This window comes from Microtus pennsylvanicus, chromosome 2, assembly GCF_037038515.1.
Source record: "Microtus pennsylvanicus isolate mMicPen1 chromosome 2, mMicPen1.hap1, whole genome shotgun sequence".
In the NCBI taxonomy this organism is placed as follows: Eukaryota; Metazoa; Chordata; class Mammalia; order Rodentia; family Cricetidae; genus Microtus; species Microtus pennsylvanicus.
Genome location: NC_134580.1, coordinates 105,621,905 through 105,643,768, shown reverse-complemented (window position 1 = coordinate 105,643,768; position 21,864 = coordinate 105,621,905). Strand labels below are relative to the sequence as shown.

The 21,864-nt window shown below is 46.3% G+C and overlaps 1 protein-coding gene and 1 pseudogene across 1 annotated transcript; both read right to left on the bottom strand.

Moving 5' to 3' along the window:
* Positions 1–1,718: 1,718 nt before the first annotated feature.
* Mrps5 (mitochondrial ribosomal protein S5) lies at positions 1,719–19,672 on the bottom strand. The gene is made up of 12 exons (XM_075962096.1): positions 19,364–19,672; positions 15,301–15,384; positions 14,353–14,490; positions 11,706–11,831; positions 10,350–10,583; positions 9,420–9,454; positions 7,892–7,982; positions 5,365–5,411; positions 4,566–4,623; positions 4,249–4,311; positions 3,096–3,232; positions 1,719–2,097 (listed from the first exon to the last, which is right to left on the bottom strand). The coding sequence occupies exons 1-12, from the start codon at positions 19,419–19,421 to the stop codon at positions 1,873–1,875; spliced, it is 1,296 nt and encodes a 431-aa protein (XP_075818211.1). The 5' UTR covers positions 19,422–19,672; the 3' UTR covers positions 1,719–1,872.
* LOC142843941 (small ribosomal subunit protein eS6-like) lies at positions 13,176–14,078 on the bottom strand (annotated as a pseudogene).
* Positions 19,673–21,864: the final 2,192 nt, after the last annotated feature.

The window sequence follows — 21,864 nt, the reverse complement described above, 5'->3', positions numbered from 1 at the left end:
ACAGCTCAACAGGAGAGTATAAACTTCTTTCAAGTTCCACACACCAGTCCCAATTTTCTTGTGGATTCTATTTTTTAAAAAAGTAGATGTTCTCAATGTATCTTATTTAAAGGTATTTCTTTCATAATAATTAGCTTCTATCTGTAGCCTTGAATAATGTAACTTCAGAAAAAATTTCCTTTGGGGGCACATATGTATATGCAGGGGACTGAACCCAGGGCCTTGAACATGCTAGGTGAAGAGAAACTACTGTGGTACACTAATCTACTGTTGGTTTATCAGACCCTGTGGCCCAGGGGAAGGGGAATACTCCAGTACCTACGGGGTAGAACCAAGAAGTGCCCAGCAACAGGCTCACCAGAAGACTGAGGTATAGCCACAGGACCACAGAAAACTTCCCACCCTCCACATCTCACCCCTCGGCTCCTTGCCCAGGACATCACCTCCAGCTCCCAGCAACAGGGGACAAGTTACACCGAAAGCAAAGGCACCGGCTGACCAAAGCAGGGCTGAGACACAGCAGGGAAGATGTCAGTCACCAGCCCAGAAATGCCTAACACAACTAAGATTACTCTGCTATGGGAAAATAACATCAAAGAACAGATGGCAATGTAAACAGAAAGAACCACGCTGGGAGGAAACGGCGGGAACACACCGGGGCGTCCTTCAGTGGCAGAACACTCGCCTAGCTGGTTCACGATCCTGGGCTCTATCTCTGGTACCACAGGGGAAAGAGAAAGAAGTATGATACTAAGTGGGGCAACACTTAGCAGGAAGATCAGGCCAGCTCTGGCCACATGGAGAGAGTCAAGAGGCCAACCTGGAGTACGTGAGATCCCGTGTCTCAGTTACTGAACAAACAAACAAACCATTTAATTGTGGGACTGGTTAGTTTCCAAGGGTGAGTTCATTATCTCCATGGTGGGAAGCATGGCATTCAACAGGCCGGCATGGGGCTGAAAGCTTACATCCTAACCCACAGGCATCAGAGATAAAGGCGGGGCCTGGTGTGGGTTCTTGAAACCTCAAAGCCCACCCTAGTGACACACCTCTTCCAACAAGGTCACACTTCCTAATCCTTCCCAAATAGTTCCACTAAGGAGACTAAGCACTCAAACATATGAGCCTATGGGGACTATTCTCATTATAACCATTGCACCCTGTCTCAGAATATGAATGAACAAACAAACCAAAACACCCAAAATGCTGCAAGAGAAACAGAGAGCATCTTTAAATGGGCTTATTGCTGGACCAAACATGGAGGACACATCAAAAGAAACTTACAAAGCAGGAAAGAGGAGGGAAGGATGACTCTAAGAACTATAAAACAAGAAAAAAGGGTGTAAGAAAACTAATGGGATCCTTGAGGTGGCAACATTTTCTCCCAGTTACTATTGGACATCAAAGGTCCAGAAAGTTCAGAGATCACCAAGCAGAAATAGCATCCAAAGACCCCCCACAGCCAGGCACATCACAGTGAAACTAGAGACCAAAGATTGAGGGGAAGTCCTCAAAGAAAACCTTCACTTTTGGATGACTCGGTATATAATCACCTATAATTATCACAGCAATGACCGCTGTGCACATTACTACTGCCTGGGTCTTCTGGCTGTCTCCCATCTCACTCACACTTACTAGTTTAAATGAATGAGTTGCTCCTGGTATTTGCCCATAACAGTCTCATCACACTGACTGCTATATACCATTTGCTCAATAAATAAAATCTACAATTATTTATTTGAAAACAAAGAAGGTAGGACTTTCCTTTAAAAAAAAAAAAAGAAGAAGAAGAAAAGGCAGCCCATCAGGGGTAGGATAGAGTCTGTTCAGGCGCTGGCCAGCCCCGGGCACTGCTGGACAGGCTGGGGACCTTCAGGTGGCAGACCTCTTTAGCCCAGACCACACTGAGCGCTTCATTCCCTGCATGGCCTTTACTTCTTGCCAGTCCAGTTTGGTGTCAGGGACCTCAGGCTCGGGCTCTGGCTCCTTACTCAAGGCCCCCTGTGGGGAGGCCACCACAATAGGCAGAGGGCCACACTCCTCCCGGAACTCCACCACGTGGAGACCCTTCTTATCAGCCAGAAGTTGGTGGGTTTCCTGAAAAAGAGCAAGTGGAGAATGAATTAGGTCTGTGAAGAACACTTGTCACTTAGAGGATCAGGGCGTCTGTCACCAGAGGGAAGTGAGCATGGAGATCCTCGACAGCTTGGGGAAGCAGCTATGTCACTTGGGTAATGGGTGTGGCTAGACTGGGACGATGCGTCCACAAAGATTTACCTCAGCCCACAACCCACACCAAACTCAGATGGAGGAAGAACTGTCGACCAAGGTCACAGGGCTCCTAAGAGAGCCTCAAAGTCACAAATCTTCCCCTCCATAGGGATGAGCCAGACCCCACTAGACAGCAACTCGGGGTTCCCACCTCAGGCGACATGTCACACTGCTTCCATGGCTACATCAGACAGTCAATCCACTGAAGTAACTTTTAAACAAACGCCTTATTGATGTCTTCAAGTTTAAGCCTCAGTGTTTTAGAAACTCAGTAATTACATTGTTCTATCATTAAAACATGCTTGGTCTAGCTCCTTCAGTATATGAAATGCCAAAATAAAAAAGCAAGTCCAGATGGGCATTGGTGGCATATGCTTTTAATACCAGGCAGAGGTAGTGAGTTCTGTGAGTTCAAGGCTAGCCTGGTCTATAGAGTTCCAGGACAGCCAGGGCCACACAGAAACCCTGCCTTGAAAAACAAAACAAAACAAAACACCCCAAAAAAACAAAAAACAAACAAAAAGGAGAAAGAAAATCCATTTGCTAGTTTATTCCTATTTGTTGGACTTGGTGAAGCACCCAGGGCCCCTCCATTCAGGAGAGCCCAGTCTTCATGTTACCCAAAGCGTTTACAGTGACCTGAGCTGTTGGAACTACGGCCACTAATAAGCAAGGTTCTATATCCTGGAGGTGAGAGCCCTGAGCTGTCTAACTGGGCCTGGCACCTGGCCTAGGCTCCACGTGGAGATGGACTGAGGAGGAACCACAACGGCACAGTCTGGAACACAAACCAGTGCTTCTTTCTGCCTTTCCACCCAGGTTACCTGGCGAGCAAGCCCATGGAAGAGGCCCCGGGTGAGGTTGAGCATGTTCTTAGACCCCGTGACCCTCGCATACATGTCCTTGATGCCAATGAGGCGGCAGATGGTGATAATGGCTCTGTGGCAGCGGAGGCCATAACCTGGAAAAAGATCAACCAACAACTCTGTCATTCACTCTGTTGGCGTTCATATGGCGCTACCTTTATATTTAGGGAATAAATGTGTCGAAACCAACAACCACCACCCCCAAAGGCAATGCAAGCCACAAACAGAAGCCATGTGATTTAAAGTTTTCTCATAGATGAATTTCAAGTTGTTTTAATACACATAATGCACAATGCATTTTGGCAATGTATTTCTTTAAAGAAACAGGTCCAAATATTACCATTTCAAAATGTACTGCATACAATACTAAGTGAGAAACTTCACATCACATTCCTTTTTCATAGAAAATGTGGTGTGTTTTTTATTTGAGTATCTCCACAGCCACAGATCAACTACACAATCACCTCCTGGCCGATAGCCATTCTGTGGAACAAACGGGTCTGACCCTTGTCCAGGTCTAAACAGGTATTTGGGTGATTAATAAAGCCGAGGAGAAGACAAGTTCTGATGCATTGACACACTGGTGTGAGGGTTGTGTTTGTTTGTGTGTGTGGGTGATGTTGTTTCATACCACAGCTTTAGAAGAATTGTAGTTGAAGCCTTGATATAAAATTTGAACTTCTCAGCCCCAAAGTTTTGAGATTTCTATAACTGGGGTCTGATGAGACCATTTGTCACTGTAGAATCACAGGTGAAATGAGAAAGAATGTGTCAGAATCCACACCCGCAGAGCGTGGGGAATGACTATCACAGCCCCAGGCAAACACTGCCCACTTCTCTGAGAAGCAGGAAGAGCCATTTCTGTATGCCCGGTGCTTCAGTAGGGAGCCCTCACAGAAGATGGACACTCAGTGTGGAGTGGAGCTGCAGACATATTCACTATGTTATCCCGGCTGGCTATGTGTCAACTTGACACAAGCTGGAGTCAGCAGATAGGAGGGACCTCAGCTGAGAATGCCTCCATCAATCAGGAAAGGTGAACAAAAGAGCAGAGGCCAGGGCTGCCGTGGTTTCTCTACTTTATCTTCAACCAACGGTGAGAGTTTGTTACCTCTGGGTTGTTTCTTCATACTGATCTGCGTCCTTTTAAATCTTAGGGAAATATCATGGAATACTGGAGGAAAAAGCACAGACACAAGAAGGGTTGGATGAGGGGCTTGAACAGCTCTGCAGCATCACCAAGCAAGCATCCTGCCCTGACCAGCAGTACACAGTGCCAGGGATGGGCACATGCTGGTCTCTGGGTTAGATCCGTTCCCACATTCATGCAATTGTAAGGATAGGACGATAGAGAAACACAACAGTATCTTGTCACACACAGTTGGTAGCATACATTGCTGCAGACATCGGAAGAAATGCCCCACTCACTTGTATGGCCTTCATACAGTTCTATATAATGCAAATAATGAATTGCTCTGTTCTTTGCCTAAAAAAGAAGGACAATGTTTGTTAAATATTTTGTTGTCTAGATGAGCATGGTGTCACATACCTTTAATCCCAGCATGTAGGAGGCAGAATCAGACAGATCTCTGTGAGTTCAAGGCCAGCCTCATCTACACAGTGAGTTCCAGGACAGCCAGGGTTATTTAGAGAGACTCTGTTTTTGTTGTTGCTGTTGGCTCACTCTTTGAGTCAGGGCTTTGCTATGTACCCCAGGCTGGCCTCAAATTCTAAATCCTCCTGTCTTAGCCTCCCATGTGCTGAGGTTACAGAGGTATACCACCATGTCTGGCTTCTTATTGGAACTCAAAACTACCTTTTATAAAAATATTTTATTACAAACATTTCCACCTATACAAAAATTTTAGTATTTAAGAAAAGCAAAAGGCCAAAGCTCCACAAGCACAATCTCACTGTTCCACTCAGGAACCTTCCTGAGCTGCTCTGAGCAGCCTATTGGTAACAAGCCCCCAAGGCAGGCTCATCACGGACAGCAACCACAGGTCTGTAAGAGGTATGTGAGAAACGGCTTCTATTGAGATAAGCAACCTTTGACAGTGAGAAAGTTCTAGAACAAATTATTATTTTCTTATAGTTTCCACATAGTTCCTTATCTCTTCCTTCTATGAAAAAAGGAAAGCAGCTGATACTCTGGAGGCAGAGGTAGAAGGGCCAGAGCTGCAGTCACACAGACCTTGCTGCAAACAGAGAGAGAGAGAGCACTTACCTTTCTGAAAGCATCTGCCCGGTCAGCGGCTTTCCCAATAGCAAAACCTTTCAAAGGAAAAGCAAGATGTGGAAACAGTTCGTAGACAACTTGCTTTCCACCACATCCCCAGTGTTGGCTCCTACAGCGTTTCCAAATCCTTCATCTTCCCACCACCCGCAGAAAAAGCACAGGGCTTTGCCTGTCTGATTTGGACATTTTAGTTTTGAGTACACTCATGAAGTTCAACATTAAATTACTGCATTGCCTTTAATAAATCTTTATTGAAGTGAAGTGGCCTTGGGTTATTCATTTATTTACTTATTTTGCTTTTTTGAGACAGGGTTTCTCTGTGTAGCCCTGGCTATCCTAGAACTCACTCTGTGGACAAGGCTAGTCTCGAACTCAGAGAGCTGCCTGCCTCTGCCTCTGCCTCTCAAGTGCTGGGCGGCTCTGGGCTATTTATTTATATGTACATGAGTATAAGTCTGTGTACTACATGTATGCAGGAGTCCAAGGAGATGAAAAGAGGAGTCAGAACCCCTGGAACTAGAATTATCGATGGTTGGGAGTTGCCATGTGGGTAGTCTTCTGAAAGAGCAGCAAGTGCTCTTAACTCCTGAGCTATCTGCCCAGCCTCTTCACTCAGGTTTTAAAATTAAGGATGTTCTAAGTGAATAGGCAAATGGTTTTGAACACCTTTGGAAACAGATTAAAGAAAGCAGCATCAGGAGTCAGGCATGCTACCGCTGTGTCATGGGATAGTTATGATGGAGGAAGGACAGAGATGAGGGCAAGGAAAGAGATATTTTGATTGAGGGAGCCATTATGGGGCTAGCAAGAAACCTGGAACTAGAGAAATTCCCAGGAATCCATAAGGATGACCCCAGCTAAGATCCTAAGCAATAGAGGAGAGGGCACCTGAACTGGCTTTACCCTGTAGTCAGACTGATGACTATCTTGAATGTCACCACAGAACCTTCATCAGCAACTGATGGAAACAGAGGCATAGACCAGGAGTGGAGCACTGGGCTGAGCTCCCAAAGTCCAGTTGAAGAGTGGGAGGGGTGAGAATATGAGCAAAGAGCTCAAGACCATGATGGAGACACCCACTGAAACAGTTTACCTAAGCCAATGGGAGCTCACCAACTCCAGCCTGGCAGCAAGGGAACCAGCATAGGCCCAAACTAGACCCTCTGAAGGTGGGTGACAATTGTATGGCTGAGGCAGACTGCGGGGCCACTGGCAGTGGAACGAATTTATCCCTACTGCTTGTACTAACTTTTTGGGAACCCATTCTCTTTGTTTGGATACCTTACTCAGCCTAGACATAGTAGGGAGGGCCTTGGACCTTCCCCAAAGCAATGTGCCTCACCCTCTCTGAGGAGTGGATGGGGAGTGTGGTGGTGGTGGGGAGGTGGAAGGAATGGGAGGAGGGGAGAGAGTGAAAACTGGGATTGGTATGTAAAATGAAAAGATAGTTTGTTTTCTTTTTTAAAAAGTAAAATAAGGAAGAGTCGTCTTTAAAAAATAAAGTTAGTGGTGGAAAGCACTGCTGCAGAGTGACAAGTGCTTTCACTGGGGCAGTCAGGCAGAATCTGGGTTTAAGTTAGCCGGAGACAAGATCAGCCGTCCTTCACCCTGTGATTATCCTAAGTAAGGTTTTCAGAGACTCTGGGGAAGCCCCTGGCATCTACTGCCACTGCCAATTATTAAATACGAAGATTTATTTTGTAAGTCATACAAAGGGAAAGATCATCTATAAGACATGAGACACGCAAAACACCTGAGACCTGGGACAAAGAAACGTGAATTCTAACTTTCAGAAAAATGAAACAAAGAAGACCATGGATATCCCAGAGGAAAACATGACTGGACTTATTTATTATCTTCAAACAGAGACTCTTTAAGCAAAGCAAAAACTGGAAGTGATCTAAGTGACAGATTTGCTATACAAAAGCTTACAAAGTCTCTGGATTTAACACTGTGCAGAAATGAATTAAAACTAAGTCAAAACATCGGAAAGACAACGGGCTGATGTGCCTTCAACTTATAAAAATCTTATGCTAATCAGTGAGGAAAACCACCACCACCCTAAAAAATTAGGCCAAAGACATGAACTGATAAAGTTCAAAAAGAAAATGGCATGGTCAATAAACATCTAAATTTTGCCCACACACCTTATGAAAGATATACAAATAAAAACTAAGAGATATAATGCACACATGCTGTCAATCACAGACGCGAGATCATATGGGGGCAGGGGTATGATGAGAGGCCATCTGGCGGTTCTTCTTACCACAAAAGAAATCTCCCTGCAAGCAGTCCCCATGCCTACGCTAGCAAAGATATAACAAGCTACACTTACTGGGTTTTGTTACACAGTGAAAATTTGGGTCTGTGAGCCCAAACCACTAAAAGGTTTAACCGGTAGGAAGATCAGAGGAGCAACGTGGACTCTCAGGCCTCGCCCAACTTCTACCGCTGCCACACACACACACACACACACACACACACACACACACACGTGCAACACCACCCAACTCACCTGCGGCCCCATTTCCATTCCCCACAGCAACCAGCACACGGACCGACTTCTTTCTTCCCTCTTTTGCTGTCATATTGAAAACATTTCTCACCTAAAAGATAAAATGTCTCCTCAATATTACCTTGGGAAAAGTCTGAAGGAGACGAGCCGTGCGGCCAGCCTGGCCCACTCACACTGGGCACTGCATCTTCCAGTGCTGCGAGACAGACAGACTTTCTCCAAACAAAGGCTCACAGAGCTACCTGCCCCCCACCATCTCCTCAGGGAGAGAACGGAAGTAAGACTTTCTCTTCCTGTCTCACAGATTTAATGGAAGATTCAACTAAGATATTAAAAGGAATCTGAAACTTTCACAACTCAAAACGGCCTACCTTAGTGAATGAGCCACAGGAAAGAAAAACAGTCAGGATTAAGCCAGAATGGCTCAGCAGTGAGTATCAGAGAGAGCCCAGACAGAGATGCTCACCTACACACAGTGAAATAATCCCATAGGACTAGGCTGCTGGACAGTTATGGGTTAGGCTTAATGGGAAGCAGAAAATTGGAAATGCCTGCTTATGGTGAACTCCATGCTATGGTGGTTGGTCTGTTTGGTCTGACCTGGTTCATTCAAAGGCCACGAACTATGAGACCGCTGTCTACACCACTTACAGGGCAGCTGAACTATGAGACCGCTGTCTACACCACTTACAGGGCAGCTGAACTATGAGACCGCTGTCTACACCACTTACAGGGCAGCTGAACTATGAGACCGCTGTCTACACCACTTACAGGGCAGCTGAACTATGAGACCGCTGTCTACACCACTTACAGGGCAGCTGAACTATGAGACCGCTGTCTACACCACTTACAGGGCAGCTACACCTGAGCGCATGGCGCCCCTTTACCACAGAGTGGCATTAAAGGAAAAGGGAGGTTGCGCCTACTCTGTGGATAATCAACATAATAGACATTAGCTTTCAAAATCTATAATCTTGGACAACAGAAATTCCGATGGACTTCCTTTACACCGTGCTCTGACTGGCGAAGACGGTATGCGCATTCTCAGGGCAGCTCCAGGGCAGTGACTGCCTCCCAAGCTAATGAGCTAAGGTGTGGCACCAGACCAATGACGAGGTTCATCTCAGAACGCTTCTCAGAACGCTCCGGGAGTGAGTGAAGTTCATTTCATTAGGGATTCAGTTTCAAGCGCTGGGAAGAGCTCACTGCCCAGCCTTCTCCCAGTGACTCTGCTCCCCTCACCTGTGCCTCTGCTACTGAGCACTGGATACAGCTAGTCTTCAACTCAGTGATAAACTGCTAACCCTTCTTGAGCTTTGGGATGGAGGGAAGTACACATAAGCTCTGAGTCTACTACTGAACCACCACGAAGTCACCTTGTCACGAGATTGCCTCACCCAGACGTCCAGATCAGCCTGTGTCTGAGACTCCACCACCGAAAGCTTTCCCCCAGCCCCTTCTGTCCCAGGCCCACTCCACATCCCAACTCTCCAGAGGCAAGGTAGGGTACTTAAGTCCATGTGCCTACCTCGAGAACCCTGGTGTCAAAGTCTTCGTATGTTTCTACAGAAGAAAGAAAGAGTATATAGATAAAGGACTCTGTAGTATTAATGCAGGGAAGTATTTTGGTACCATCACAGATATTTTTCTTTGGTGGGGGTATTAATCAACACAGGATGCTTAGGGAAGCATCCTACCACACAGCTATAAAAAGTCTCAGGTCCTCAGGTATCTCCCTCAAGGCCACATCCCGGTCCCATTCTCAACAGACGGCCCTGTCTCTGAATTCATGAGCTTGGATCACCCTCTGCCAATCCACAGGGCTCTGCCTCATCAGCTCTAAGGCCCTCGTCAGCTCCAGACTTTTGATCACCATTTGCATTAAGACACCAAAGCCATCACTTTCCACACTCCCTTCCCTGAATCAGTGCAGCTCGCTGGCCACACCTGACTACTGGGCATGGCTGGACTGGTCAAGGCACAGCACCTAGCCACTCAACACCTGTGGCCTCCAGTCCTACCAAGGCCTCCTGGTCACGCGGTGCTCTGACACTTTACTTGTCATACTGTCTTTAGCTTTCTAAAATAATCCTTCATTTGTTGACAATTTTACATGTGTGTAATGTACTCTGATTAGAATCACCCTCGTCCTCCTCTCTTCTCCCCGCCCACTCACCCTGAGACCCTTCTTCCCACACATCTCTCCCCAATTTTCATGTCTTTTGTTTTCCTTTTTTAAATAAACCATTGAGTTTAATAGGGTTACTGAACAAGCTTAACTTATGATGAGAATTTCTAGCCACGCTCTTGGCCATGTTCCCTATGATATAGTTTGGATAAATGTGGTAAGTTACTCAAGGATGCTCAAACCCTTCTCAAGAAAAAGCAAAAACCTCAACAGGCAAGGAAAATAAAAAACACACTGTCACCAAGGTGAGTAAGGTGGGAACGTGGCTACCTCCATTGGGTCCCGGGTCTGGGGGGCCAATACTGACACCTCCCCATGTGTTTCCACTCCATCCGCGCTCCCGTTTAACTTTGACCTTCCTCCTCCGTTCCCACTCTTCTCTCTGTTGGGTCATGTCGGCCTCCACCTTCTCCTGTTCTTCTCTGCTTCTCTGGCTAATGGTCTGGACTACTCCACTCTTCATAAGAGGGACATTCAGACCAGGCCACAGGAAACCAGAACGTCCTGAAGATTTAAAAATGTTCATAAATAAGAGTTCGAAGGCTCATTTTTCCAGTATCAAAATAGCAGGCACGGTATAAAGAGATAACCCAGAGCTGGTAGCGCTCAAGTAGCAGGGCTGGTCAGCAGGCCACTTTGTGCTATCAAAATTGTACATGTATGTAACTAAACCATTGCAATCCATACTACGCAGAGAAAGATTCTCGTATCAGGACAAGGCACATGCAGGCCTGGACAAGCACAGCCACTGAAACATTATTGCAAAAGCAAAACCTTCACAAGCAAAGTGTTCAGGCCAAATGGCACAATTGGTGTGGGATATTCTGCATGAAATCCAAAGAACAAAAGTCACTTTCTAAGGTCTGATGTGGTCTGCTCCAAAACCTATTACTGATCAGAACAAGCCAATTTCAAGACAGCACATCCTGGTTTCCTTTCCTACTATGAGAAAATCCTCTGACGAAAGCGACTTAGAAGAGGGGTTAACTCCCAGTTCCAGGTCCCCATCCATCACTGCAGACAGTCAAGGAGGCAGCTAGTCTCATCCAGTCGCACCAAGAGCAGACAGAGAGAAGGAATGCACATACACTTGCCAGTACTCGCTCGGCTCATTTTCTCTTTTTTGGTAAGTCCAAGACCCGAACCCCCTGCTTTTAGACTGGGTCTTCCACACCAACTGACAGAATCAAGACAGCACCCCTACAAACATGCCAACATGCCCACAGGTCAACTTGACCTAGATAACCCTCACTGAGACTCTTCCCAGAGTATACCAAGGTGACAATTAACTCACCACCACACTGCACACAACATATAGCATAATTAAATTATCTTTAGAAAGTTTAGAAAGGCGTTTATATAAAAGCATTAAAAATACTAAAGGAAATTTAACAAAATGAGACGGGGGAGGCAACAGGACTACAGACAACTGAAAGGGGATGTCCAATGTTCTCTACAATCCTTGCTTTTCATTTTTTAACTGACAAGATATACGTGTGACCAGCACATCAGCTGGGAGCTCTGGCACATGCCTATAGTCCTAGTTCCAGGGAGGCTAAGGCAGGAGTTTGAGGCTAGCCTGGGATACACAAAACAGGAGATCAGAAGCTTTAAATGTAAGTTTACCTTCCCCGATGATCTGGCCCCTGTTCAAATCCTTTTTCCTCTTCCTCTTTGTCCTTTTGCCTCTTCCTTTTCTTGCTCCGGCGCCAGTCTCTGCTAAGGCACCCTTCCAGAGTTCATCTGCGGTCACTGCAATGAGACAGGATTTGCTGTTTTAAATGTGCATTTTCAAGCAATGATCTGTGGCCTCCTGTTAAATGAAAAAGGCCAGAAGAAGTCACTTCACGTACACCCTTGCAGTGACACTAGAAGGACAAGGCCACTCTTTGGGTACCACACAGTTACGTTTGGAAAGCCCAAGAGGAGACATTGCTATTATTCTCACAAAAGACAGAGACACTTGAGCCCCTTACCAGCAGGCTTGTTTGCCTGATGCTTGGTCAGCTACGACTTGGGCTGCTTCCCTGTTCTCTTGCCCCCACAACGATCACTGGAGTCATCAATAACGATTCTTCTTCCTAGTTTCATCTCCACTGCTGATAAACCACTCTGACCAAGAGCAGGTTAGGAGAGGGGCATGGCTGTGCGGCTCACAGGGACGGAAGCAAGAACTTGAACCAGAAACCATGGAGGAATGCTGCTGGCCAGCTGGCTAGCTGGCGGGCTTGCGTTCAGTTTGCTTTCTGACATAGTCCAGGACTACCTACCTAGGGCTGGTGCCTCCCATTGGGCTGGGCCCTTACATCAGTTAACAATCAAGACAGTTCCCCACAGACATGCCCACAGGCCCATCTGACTTTGAGGCTTTCCTCTTTCCTCCCAGTTGACCTGGGCTGTGTCAAATTGACAAGTAACACTAACTAGGACACTTTCTTACACACAGGAATCTACACCCCAGTTAGGTGGTTTGTTCTACTCTTCTGCCAACGCCCAGCATCCGCTTCTTTCAAACTGCACACAAAAGGTCAGATATTCCAGTTTTCATAGCTAATCCCCATGCATGTGTTTGTACTTGACTATTTTAAGTTTTTTAATACATGCACACTCTAGCACTGCTGATTTATTTCTATTAGTCAATTTCTAGAGTCCCAATATCTGTTTCTATCCTGCATCTAATCAATACTTTGTACTCGTAAATGCCTAAATTCTTTAGGTTCATCCTTACTGCATTTTATTGGTATTTAAATTTCACCTTTCCAAGTTCACCAACTATTTTGTAACTAGATTTTATTTGATTATGAACTTAAATAATAAAAATTGAAGCCCGGGCTGGGAAGCTGGCTCAGTAGGTGAAGTGCTTGCCTTGCAAGCAGGAGGATGTGAATCTGAGCCCAGAATCCACATAAAAACAGCCAGCCACAGTAGCATGTGCTTGTGATCCCAGCATTGGAGAGCAGACAAGGTAGCTTCCTGGGGCCTGCTGGCCAGCCTAGCCTTCTAGGTGAGTTCCAGTGATATCACAAATAGGAGCACTATCCATAAAATAATGTTATTAAAAATTACTTTTCTCTGATTCATCTCTCTCCTCAGCTAAAGACACAACTAAAAGGAGCCAAAGAGTTGGGTTTTGTTGTTGCTGTTGTATTGGGACTAAAAGTCTGATCACTTACTTGTTACTCATTTTGACAGGACTCAGAAGTAGAAGCTCTCAGTGAGGACAGCCTACATCTTCCGACACTCTGTCTGGGGCATTTTTCTTTGGCTCCCTTCATTCTCTTGGTCAAAGGTTTAGCATATTTCGCAGCCTCCTCCTCATTTTTCTTTGTGTGCTATCTCTTCAGAGCAGCATGTTGGTGTTTGCGTTGCAGGACATGTAGAGTAACAAGACGTTCAATCTTGGGAGCTTTGGCCCTGGACTTCTTACCTTCGTAAGCCTTCTGACAACATACTGGGAACTCCTTTCATTTCCTGTGAGCTCTTCTGAGTCCCAACTGCCAGGGCAGAGGCGTCTCTGTCAGTCCAGGAATACCCTTCTCTCCTTTCTTAACAATAACCAAGCTGAGATCACTCAAATTGGCATTCATATGTCCTCAAACACACTTGCACTTCCTCTCTCCAGCTCTCCTTGGTCTATAACAAGAATGTCCCTTGCTCAATGCAGGCACACTCTGCAATGGGTCAAGGCACCTTGCTTCATGGGAAAACCTTCTTTGTCGTTCCCACCACTGATTCGGACCACATAACTCTTCCACTCTTCGCCCAGAGCATCGGCAGCTACTTGTGTTGCTGGAAGCTTCTCAGAGAAAGCACGAAACTTGGCAGTCATCATCCGCTTCAGTGGGTTCTGACAGCCATTAGTTAGGAAGGAGACAGCCAGCTTCATCTCGACATAGTCGACCGCCTAGGAGGTGCCACAAAAAAGAGCACCAACGCATTGTCCCCCTTGACATGGCTCTAAATCAGCAGGGTGTTTGGCTATGATCCAATACTTTTAGACCTCAGGTGCCCCAAATGAAGGACCTTACATCTGCTAGACCAATGTTCTACTGCTGAGCTGCATCCCTAGCCTTCAAAGTAAGTTTGTTATCAATTGGACCACTGATAAGATGTAGGTAATTCTAGTGGACACACCAAGGAATGCTTTTATTTTAAAAGGACATTATAAAGTAGTCACTAAAATGTTTATTTGTTTATGAGAGAAGGAAAATGAAGGCACAAACGCCTTCTATTTTCTGGTTCCACAAAAGGAGAAGCCTATTATTCTACGTACGTTTGGTGAAGAAGCTGTAGGGCCTGCTCTGCTGGCCCGTCCAGGTGATGGGAGAGGAAACACAGCACTGTGTCTGCAGCGCATGGCTCAAGCTGGCCAGACAGTGGTTGGTTTCTGTTCCCCTGGGTGACAAAGCGCCTACAGGCAGATAGAACACAACTGTGGTTAGATCCACGGTTGCAGAGAAACACTGCCAGCTCCAAATAATCATACTCAGAATAATAGCTCATCAAGACTAAAACTGCCAAGAGGGCTCAGCAGTCAAAGGCACCTGCTGCCAGGCTGACAACCTGAATTTGTCCCCAGGGACACAATTGGCAGAAGGAGAGAACCAACTCCTACAAATTGTCCTCTGAGTTCCACACACACAGTAGAATGAGAGTGTCCAAATGCACGCACGCACACACACAATTTCTAAAAGTGTTCAAATCACTAAAATTTTGCAAGTCATGTTTTGGGGCTGGAGAAATGGCTTCACAGTTAAGAGCACGCTCTACTCTGGAAAAGAACCCCGGTTGGTTCCTAACACCCATTTCTCATGCCTCCCAACCACCTATGACTCTTCCTCCATGGGAGCTGACGCTCCTCCACACAGCGGGTGTGGCAGTTCTCTGCAGTATCCAATGCAGAGCCTACTGCGGGGAAACAGTGTCTCAGCCGTGTGCAGCCAGGGAGTGGGCAATGATCTGCAAATGTCCCACAGAGCAAACCACCAGAACATGCGGAGTATCCTGTTTTGTGTGTCTGTGAATGTACCGCACACACCCCAGAGGCCACACAAGAAACGGCAACTGCAGTTGCCTCTGGGGACAAAAGCTGAAGCGTGCAAAACTAGACAGGAAAGCTTCGGTTACACCCCTAAACGGCCACCCTCACCCAAAACCCCCGTCACAAAACTACTCCACAGTCAATAAGCCTTACAAGAACAGAGCTAAGGTAGACTCTTACCGTGACTGAGCGCGGTCTTCGCTGCCAGAACGGAAGCTGCTGCTGGGAAGGTGTTTAGAGAGAGCTGCCTCAACAGGAAGTGACCTGTAAATGCGGGTGCAGGGTAAATTTGTTTAAAGATACTTTTCTACATGAAAAGGAACATTTTAAGCAGTAATGCCTATAGAATATTAACACCTACAGAATGAAAGGACAAAGACAAAGCGTAAGCCATCTCCTGACTCCATGACCACTTGCCAAGTAGCTGACATGGCACCTCATCTTCACCCTTCACCCTCGAACCCACCCAGTTTCAGAGTCTTACAAAATCTCCTTGAGTGTCATGCCACCTGTCACCTGCCCTGTGCTCTCCTTGCTGGTCCTTCTTTGCTAAGGCCTCCTCGTCACTTGGCCACAGGATAACCTGTCTCCTACCAGGCTTCCCTAAATCTCTAACTCGGCATCTTCCCAGTGTATCAGACCTAGGCAGTCACAGCCCCGACACAGTCTTCCTTGGCTCCCTCCTGCTCTAAAGAACAAAGCAAAAATCCTGAGCACAAGCTGCAGCAATGGCTTATGCTTATGATCCCGGGACTCAAGGGAGAGGGGAGGATCTGGTCAGCTTTGGCTCCATCACAAGTTCAAGACCAGCTTAGGCTACATGAGACCCTGTGTCAAAAAACTGAGTAAACCAATCCCTCGGCACACCCTGCAGGCTGGCCACAGGGCCCAGGCGTCCACTGCAGTCCCACACTGCCCTTCTCCTACGCCCTCCCTTTGGCATCGCAGGATCTGCACTTCGGAACAGACCCTGTTCTGACAGTCTTACTTCTCCAGGCTCACGGTCACACAGTAAACAGTAAATTCCTCAAAATAGAAAACTCCTAGCCGGGCGGTGGTGGCACACGCCTTTAATCCCAGCACTCGGGAGGCAGAGGCAGGCAGATCTCTGTGAGTTCGAGACCAGCCTGGTCTACAAGAGCTAGTTCCAGGATAGGCTCCAAAACCACAGAGAAACCCTGTCTCGAAAAACAAAACAAAAAAAAAAAAAAAAACCACAAAAATAGAAAAAATAGAAAACTCCTTTCAGGTATGAGGGAGAGGCTCCTGCCCTCTGGTGCCCACCAACTTTCTACTTAGTCTGGTGTTCTAGAATAGACTCTGACAGCGTTGGTGAGAAAACTGATGTATGGAGACATTGGGATAGTAACACCCCAATAAAGTTGAAGCTATACTTCATATTATAGATAGCAACTAACCCAAAATTGGCCAAAGGATTAAAGGTAATAGTCAAAACTAAAAATCTTAAAAGAAAACACAGGGGTAAATGTTCAAAACCTTGGGTTTGGTAATGGTTTCTTAGATATAACACTGAAAGCACACACTACCACAAAGGGGAGGGAAAAACCCCAGACAAATGAGACCATCAAAATTCCAAACTGGTGTGCTGTTTTTCACGGCTAGGAACAGCTCAGTAGTAGGGCACTTGTCTAGCAGGCATGAGGACCTGAGTTTTCAAAATCAAAAACTTGTGTTTCAAAGAATACTATCTGTCAGGTATAGAGGTACAAACCTATGATTCCAGCATTTGAGAAGCAGAGGCAGGAAAAGACGTGAGTCTCAGGCTAGACCACATTCATAATGAGATCTTTGGGAGGGGAGTCTTAAAATTAATATGAAAATAAGATTTAAAAAATGTATCTTAATGGGGCGGTGGTGGCGCACACCTTTAATCCCAGCATTCAGGAGGCAGAGGCAAGTGGATCTTTAAATTCAAGGTCAGCTTCGTCTCCAAAGTTCCAGAACAGTCAGGGCTATACAGAGAAATCCTGTCACACACACACACAAAAAAAAAAAAAGTTTCTTCATGGACCATATCTTTTATCCAGTCTGGAAGCAGAGAGGGACTGACCTCTGTGAATTCAGTGCTAACCTTGTCTACATAGTGAATTCCAGGCTAGCCAGGACACACAATGAGAGCCTATCTCAAAAACACTTTTTTGCATATTATATATCTGACAAGAGACCTGTATCTAAAAAATACAAAGAAGTCTTTAAATTCAATAATTAAAAAGTAAACCCAACTGAAAAATGGACAAGTGTGCATGCACATGCACACACACACGAGACAAAATATTTGAACAAAAATTTCTTCAAGAACATACACAAATGGTCAATAAGCACACAAAAAAAAGCTCATTGTACACAATTAGCTTGGCTGCCTGAATAGAAGAGATAATAACAAGTGCTGGCAAACAGAAACTGGAACCTTGATGTTGTGGTGGGGCCGTAACACGGTACAGATACATGGTAGTTCCTTAGCTAAACATGGAGCTATCACGTCAACCAGCAATTCCACTTTCGGGAAATATACACGAGAAGATGGATGTGAGCACAGACAAAAGCACAGCTCTCGGGTATTTCAACATCGGTCAGTCCTGACAGCCAAGGATGGAAACAGCTCAAATGTTCATCAACCAATGAATGGAGAGACAAAATGTGGTGTGTTGACACAGCGTATTACCATGTCACAAGCAACATGGTGTGTTGACACAGCGTATTACCATGTCACAAGCAACATGGTGTGTTGACACAGCATGGATAAATCCTGACAACGAGACATTTACGGAAGAAGCCAATCACAGAGACCAGATATGTTTTGGATTGATTTATGAAAAGTGTCCAGAGCAGGCAAGGTATGGACAGATAGTGGTTGCCTATTGTCGAGGGCTACTAGGAGATTGGAGGGGACGGACACAACAGTTGAAAAGTAGTTTTCTGGGAAAAAAAAATCCTTGAAGTGTACACTTCAGATGGGTGAGTTTTATGGTACGGATTTATGTCGATAAAGCTGCTAACCCAAAGAAAGAGATGTTACACAGGGGACATGGAAGACTTGCAGCAAGGCATCATGGGTCCAAAGATTTTTTTTAAAATATTTATTTATTTATTATGTATACAATATTCTGTCTGTATGCCTGAAGGCCAGAAGAGGGCGCCAGACCTCTTTACAGATGGTTGTGAGCCACCATGTGGTTGCTGGGAATTGAACTCATGACCTTTGGAAGAGCAGGCAATGCTCTTAACCACTGGGCCATCTCTCCAGCCCCGGGTCCAAAGATTTAAGTCTTATAATCCGCAAGCAAGTTCTTCTCTGTGTGCTGTAACTTCCTCTTCTATAAAACAAGAATAACGAGGCAGACTCTGAGAGGAAACAACTGTGACTACAGTGTTTAGGAGCTGAGACAGGAGGCTTATAAAGTGGGAGACCATAGTGCGACTTTGTTTCTGAAACAAAAGGGCAGGCGGGGGTGGCGGGGGTATGAGGATACAACGAAATCATTAAGGCATGGTGAGGAGGAAATGGAGGGATAAAATCATAAATAGCTTAAGATCGTTTCTGGCACACGGATGACTGGAAGGCTACAGCCCACTATTCAACAGAGGTTAAAAAGATGGTTTCAAAGCCGGCAAAACAAACGAAGGCTCACGCCACACACCCCCACCAAGTGATTCCAGGTCAAATATTGCAACAAATTCAACTTTCAGGACCTGGACCCTGAGTTTAACCAAAGTGCACACTGTCGAGCATGAAGCCATTCCTACAGACCAACACTATGCTAGAGAACCACACACGACTATGAAGGGCTGCAGGAACACAGTGACAGCCAAAGTACATTCTAGCGAACGGATCGGCCCAGATGCTAAACTGACAGCTAATCTAAGGGACTCAGCAAGAAACAATCGCTTAGTGGTGAGCTCCGCGAGCGGCACTCAGGCTCAAAGCCAGAACTGACATCACCCTCAGCACCATAGGTGATGCTTGCTACTTCTGTTCCTTATCACTGAGTGGGCCGGAGCGGTATCCTGGCTGAAAGCAGAGTGCAGGTTGCTTCCTATAATCTCAAGCCCTGCAACCCAGAGAAGGGGAGAAGGCGCGCAAGGTCACACAGCCTGAACGATCGGAATCAGAGACGAGGATAGGGGGCCAAGCAACTTCTCGCGTCGTTCGACCAGGAACCTCGCACACCCGCGAGAAAGCACCCTGCTCGCACGCCCTCACAGTCTAGGTCCCAGCGCTCACCTGCCGGTAAGCTACACAGTGCAGGGAAACAGCCTGCAACTCGTACGGCCGCCGCCATGCTGGAGCCACGCAGCGACGCTTTCTGGGTCTGGGATCGTCTTCCCCACTGCCTGCCGCAACAGGCTGTGACCGCGCCTCGTCAGACGTTCGTCCTAGGCGCAAAGCGAGGTGCTGATATTCGGGGGTCACCGTTCAGCGCACACGGAGGTCGAGAAATTGTCCACACGGAAGAAAAAGTAAAATTGATTCAGGCTCAGCCACGGACAGCTTCCCATGGGTCCTCGCACTAGGACAGCAGGCAGAGGCGGGTAGAGGGCGGGACTAACTCTGGATTTTTTTTTTTTTTTTTTTTTTTTTTTTTTGGTTTTTCAAGACAGGGTTTCTCTGTGGCTTTGGAGCCTGTCCTGCTGTCCTGGAACTAGCTCTGTAGACCAGGCTGGTCTCGAACTCACAGAGATCCGCCTGCCTCTGCCTCCCGAGTGCTGGGATTAAAGGCGTGCGCCACCGTCGCCCGGCTCTGGATTTTTATAATACTAAGTAATGGCCAAATCTTTGGAAAGCTCTTTCTGCTGAGTCAGGAAACAGTCTAGAAACAGCAGGACAAATCCAGGGAGTGAAGGAGACAAAGTTTAGGAAGTTCGTACATCACTCCAGAAAAGACCTAAAGTTTATTAAACCTTACGTTGCCTTTGATTTCAGCCCCATTTTGTATTCGTGGAAGAGGTTGTTCACACACACAGGGCCAGCCCTAGGCCATGGTTTTTACCTCTCCTGGTCACGGCTTTACACTATCCCTGCTTACCCAAATGAGTCACATATGATGGTCCTGGACTCTTCCTCTGAAAGGTGAGCCTCCGGCAAACTGTTTCTAGCCTGCCCTGGGTACAGTATTTTGCCAAGGCAATAGAGTAATGCAGGCTTTCGTCATTAATGTCTTCAGTTATCCTCCAAGGCTTCTGCCTTTCCTGAGGGGAATGGCTGTCACTCACGTATTGGCCACCTAATGTCTTGGTGATGATTTGAAACACCCAGAGATCCTGGGAGAGTCCAAATGGTGGCTGATTGCTTGTGAGAGTGCCTTGGCTGCTTCTCAGTCATTTTCGGCGTGGCCTAGGAAAAGGCTTCAGTTCCTTCAGTGACGGTATCCATGAAGACCAAGAGGCATTTGAAGATTTGACAGGTGGGGAGCTCAGGAAAATACACCTTCCAAATCTGTCTTAGTGAAGAGGCCATGTCTGTGGGTGGTTACAAAAAGAGATCTTTCTGAAGCACATGGAGCCCCTGGGAACTCAGGAAAAGACTGACAGAGCCCCTTTCCTGAGAATAGGTGATTGTGTGTTTCTCCTAACCTTGTCTGACCGGCGAATCACGGAGCTACTTTACAAGCTCCTATTAAGTACTTGGAGGACATAGTTGGGGTTTTCTGTGTCAGGGGCCATTGTTCTAAAGATGATAGCAGGGACCATTGTCCTAAGGATGTTTGCAGAGAGCCCGACACCCCAACTTTCTTGAGAACTATTTGTTAACGGAACCCGCCCCATATTCCAAACTATCTTGAGAATTATTTGTTATCGGAACCCGCCCCACATTCCAACTGTTTGTTGATGGAATCACAAAAGGAAAGTTTCTGCTTGCACAGAGAACACTAGGTGTCCTGACTGGTGACCTTTGCTACATCGGCAAAGTTCCTTCTTACCCCTACCCCCCACCACAAGCCAAATTCCTTATTCAAGGGCTATATAAGCCACAACCATTACCCTAATAAAGGAAATCTTGACAAGTGAATTTTGCTTGGTCTTCTTTTCTCACTCCCATGATTCATACAGATAGAACCTCTTCAGACCCTGAATAACTGGACCTGCTGGACGGGTCATTTATGTGTGCGGCCATCCTTCAGAATGACAGAGAAATGGTTTGACACTTGCCTTCTCCACTGCCTTAGGGACAGACCGACGCTTACAGAGTATCCATCAGGCTGACAGAGGCAAAAGGAGTCAACAAAAATTAGGCAGCAGGGCTGTAAGCTTGGCAGTCTAGTGACCAACTTATTCCCTCCTTTGACAAATGATTCATCCCTTTGGTGTCCCCTGTAGCAGATATGGAAACACCGGAGAGGTTTCGAATGGGGGGCATGACGGACAAAATCTGCGGTCAATAGTGGATGGAACTTCTCTTCGAGTCCAGTAAATCTCTTTCCTTCCAGAGAGCAGAATGAACATGTAACACCAGGAAGGTACGTATTGCTCAGGAGAAGAAGTTACTTCTTTGACAATTCTATGCTCTACTTAAGAAAGACTTCTATACCAATGACTTGATAGCTAAACAGATCAAATTTTTAGGAAGGAGTGTCCATGGTGGTGTGAGATCAAGGAGTCACTGTCAGTGCCTGGAGAGACTGGGGTCGTCTCGCGCTTCAGGGTGCAGTCATTTGGATAGGTATGATATGGACCATTTGTCACCATCCAATGGTCAAATGAGGACTGTTATTGACCCTGCTTTTC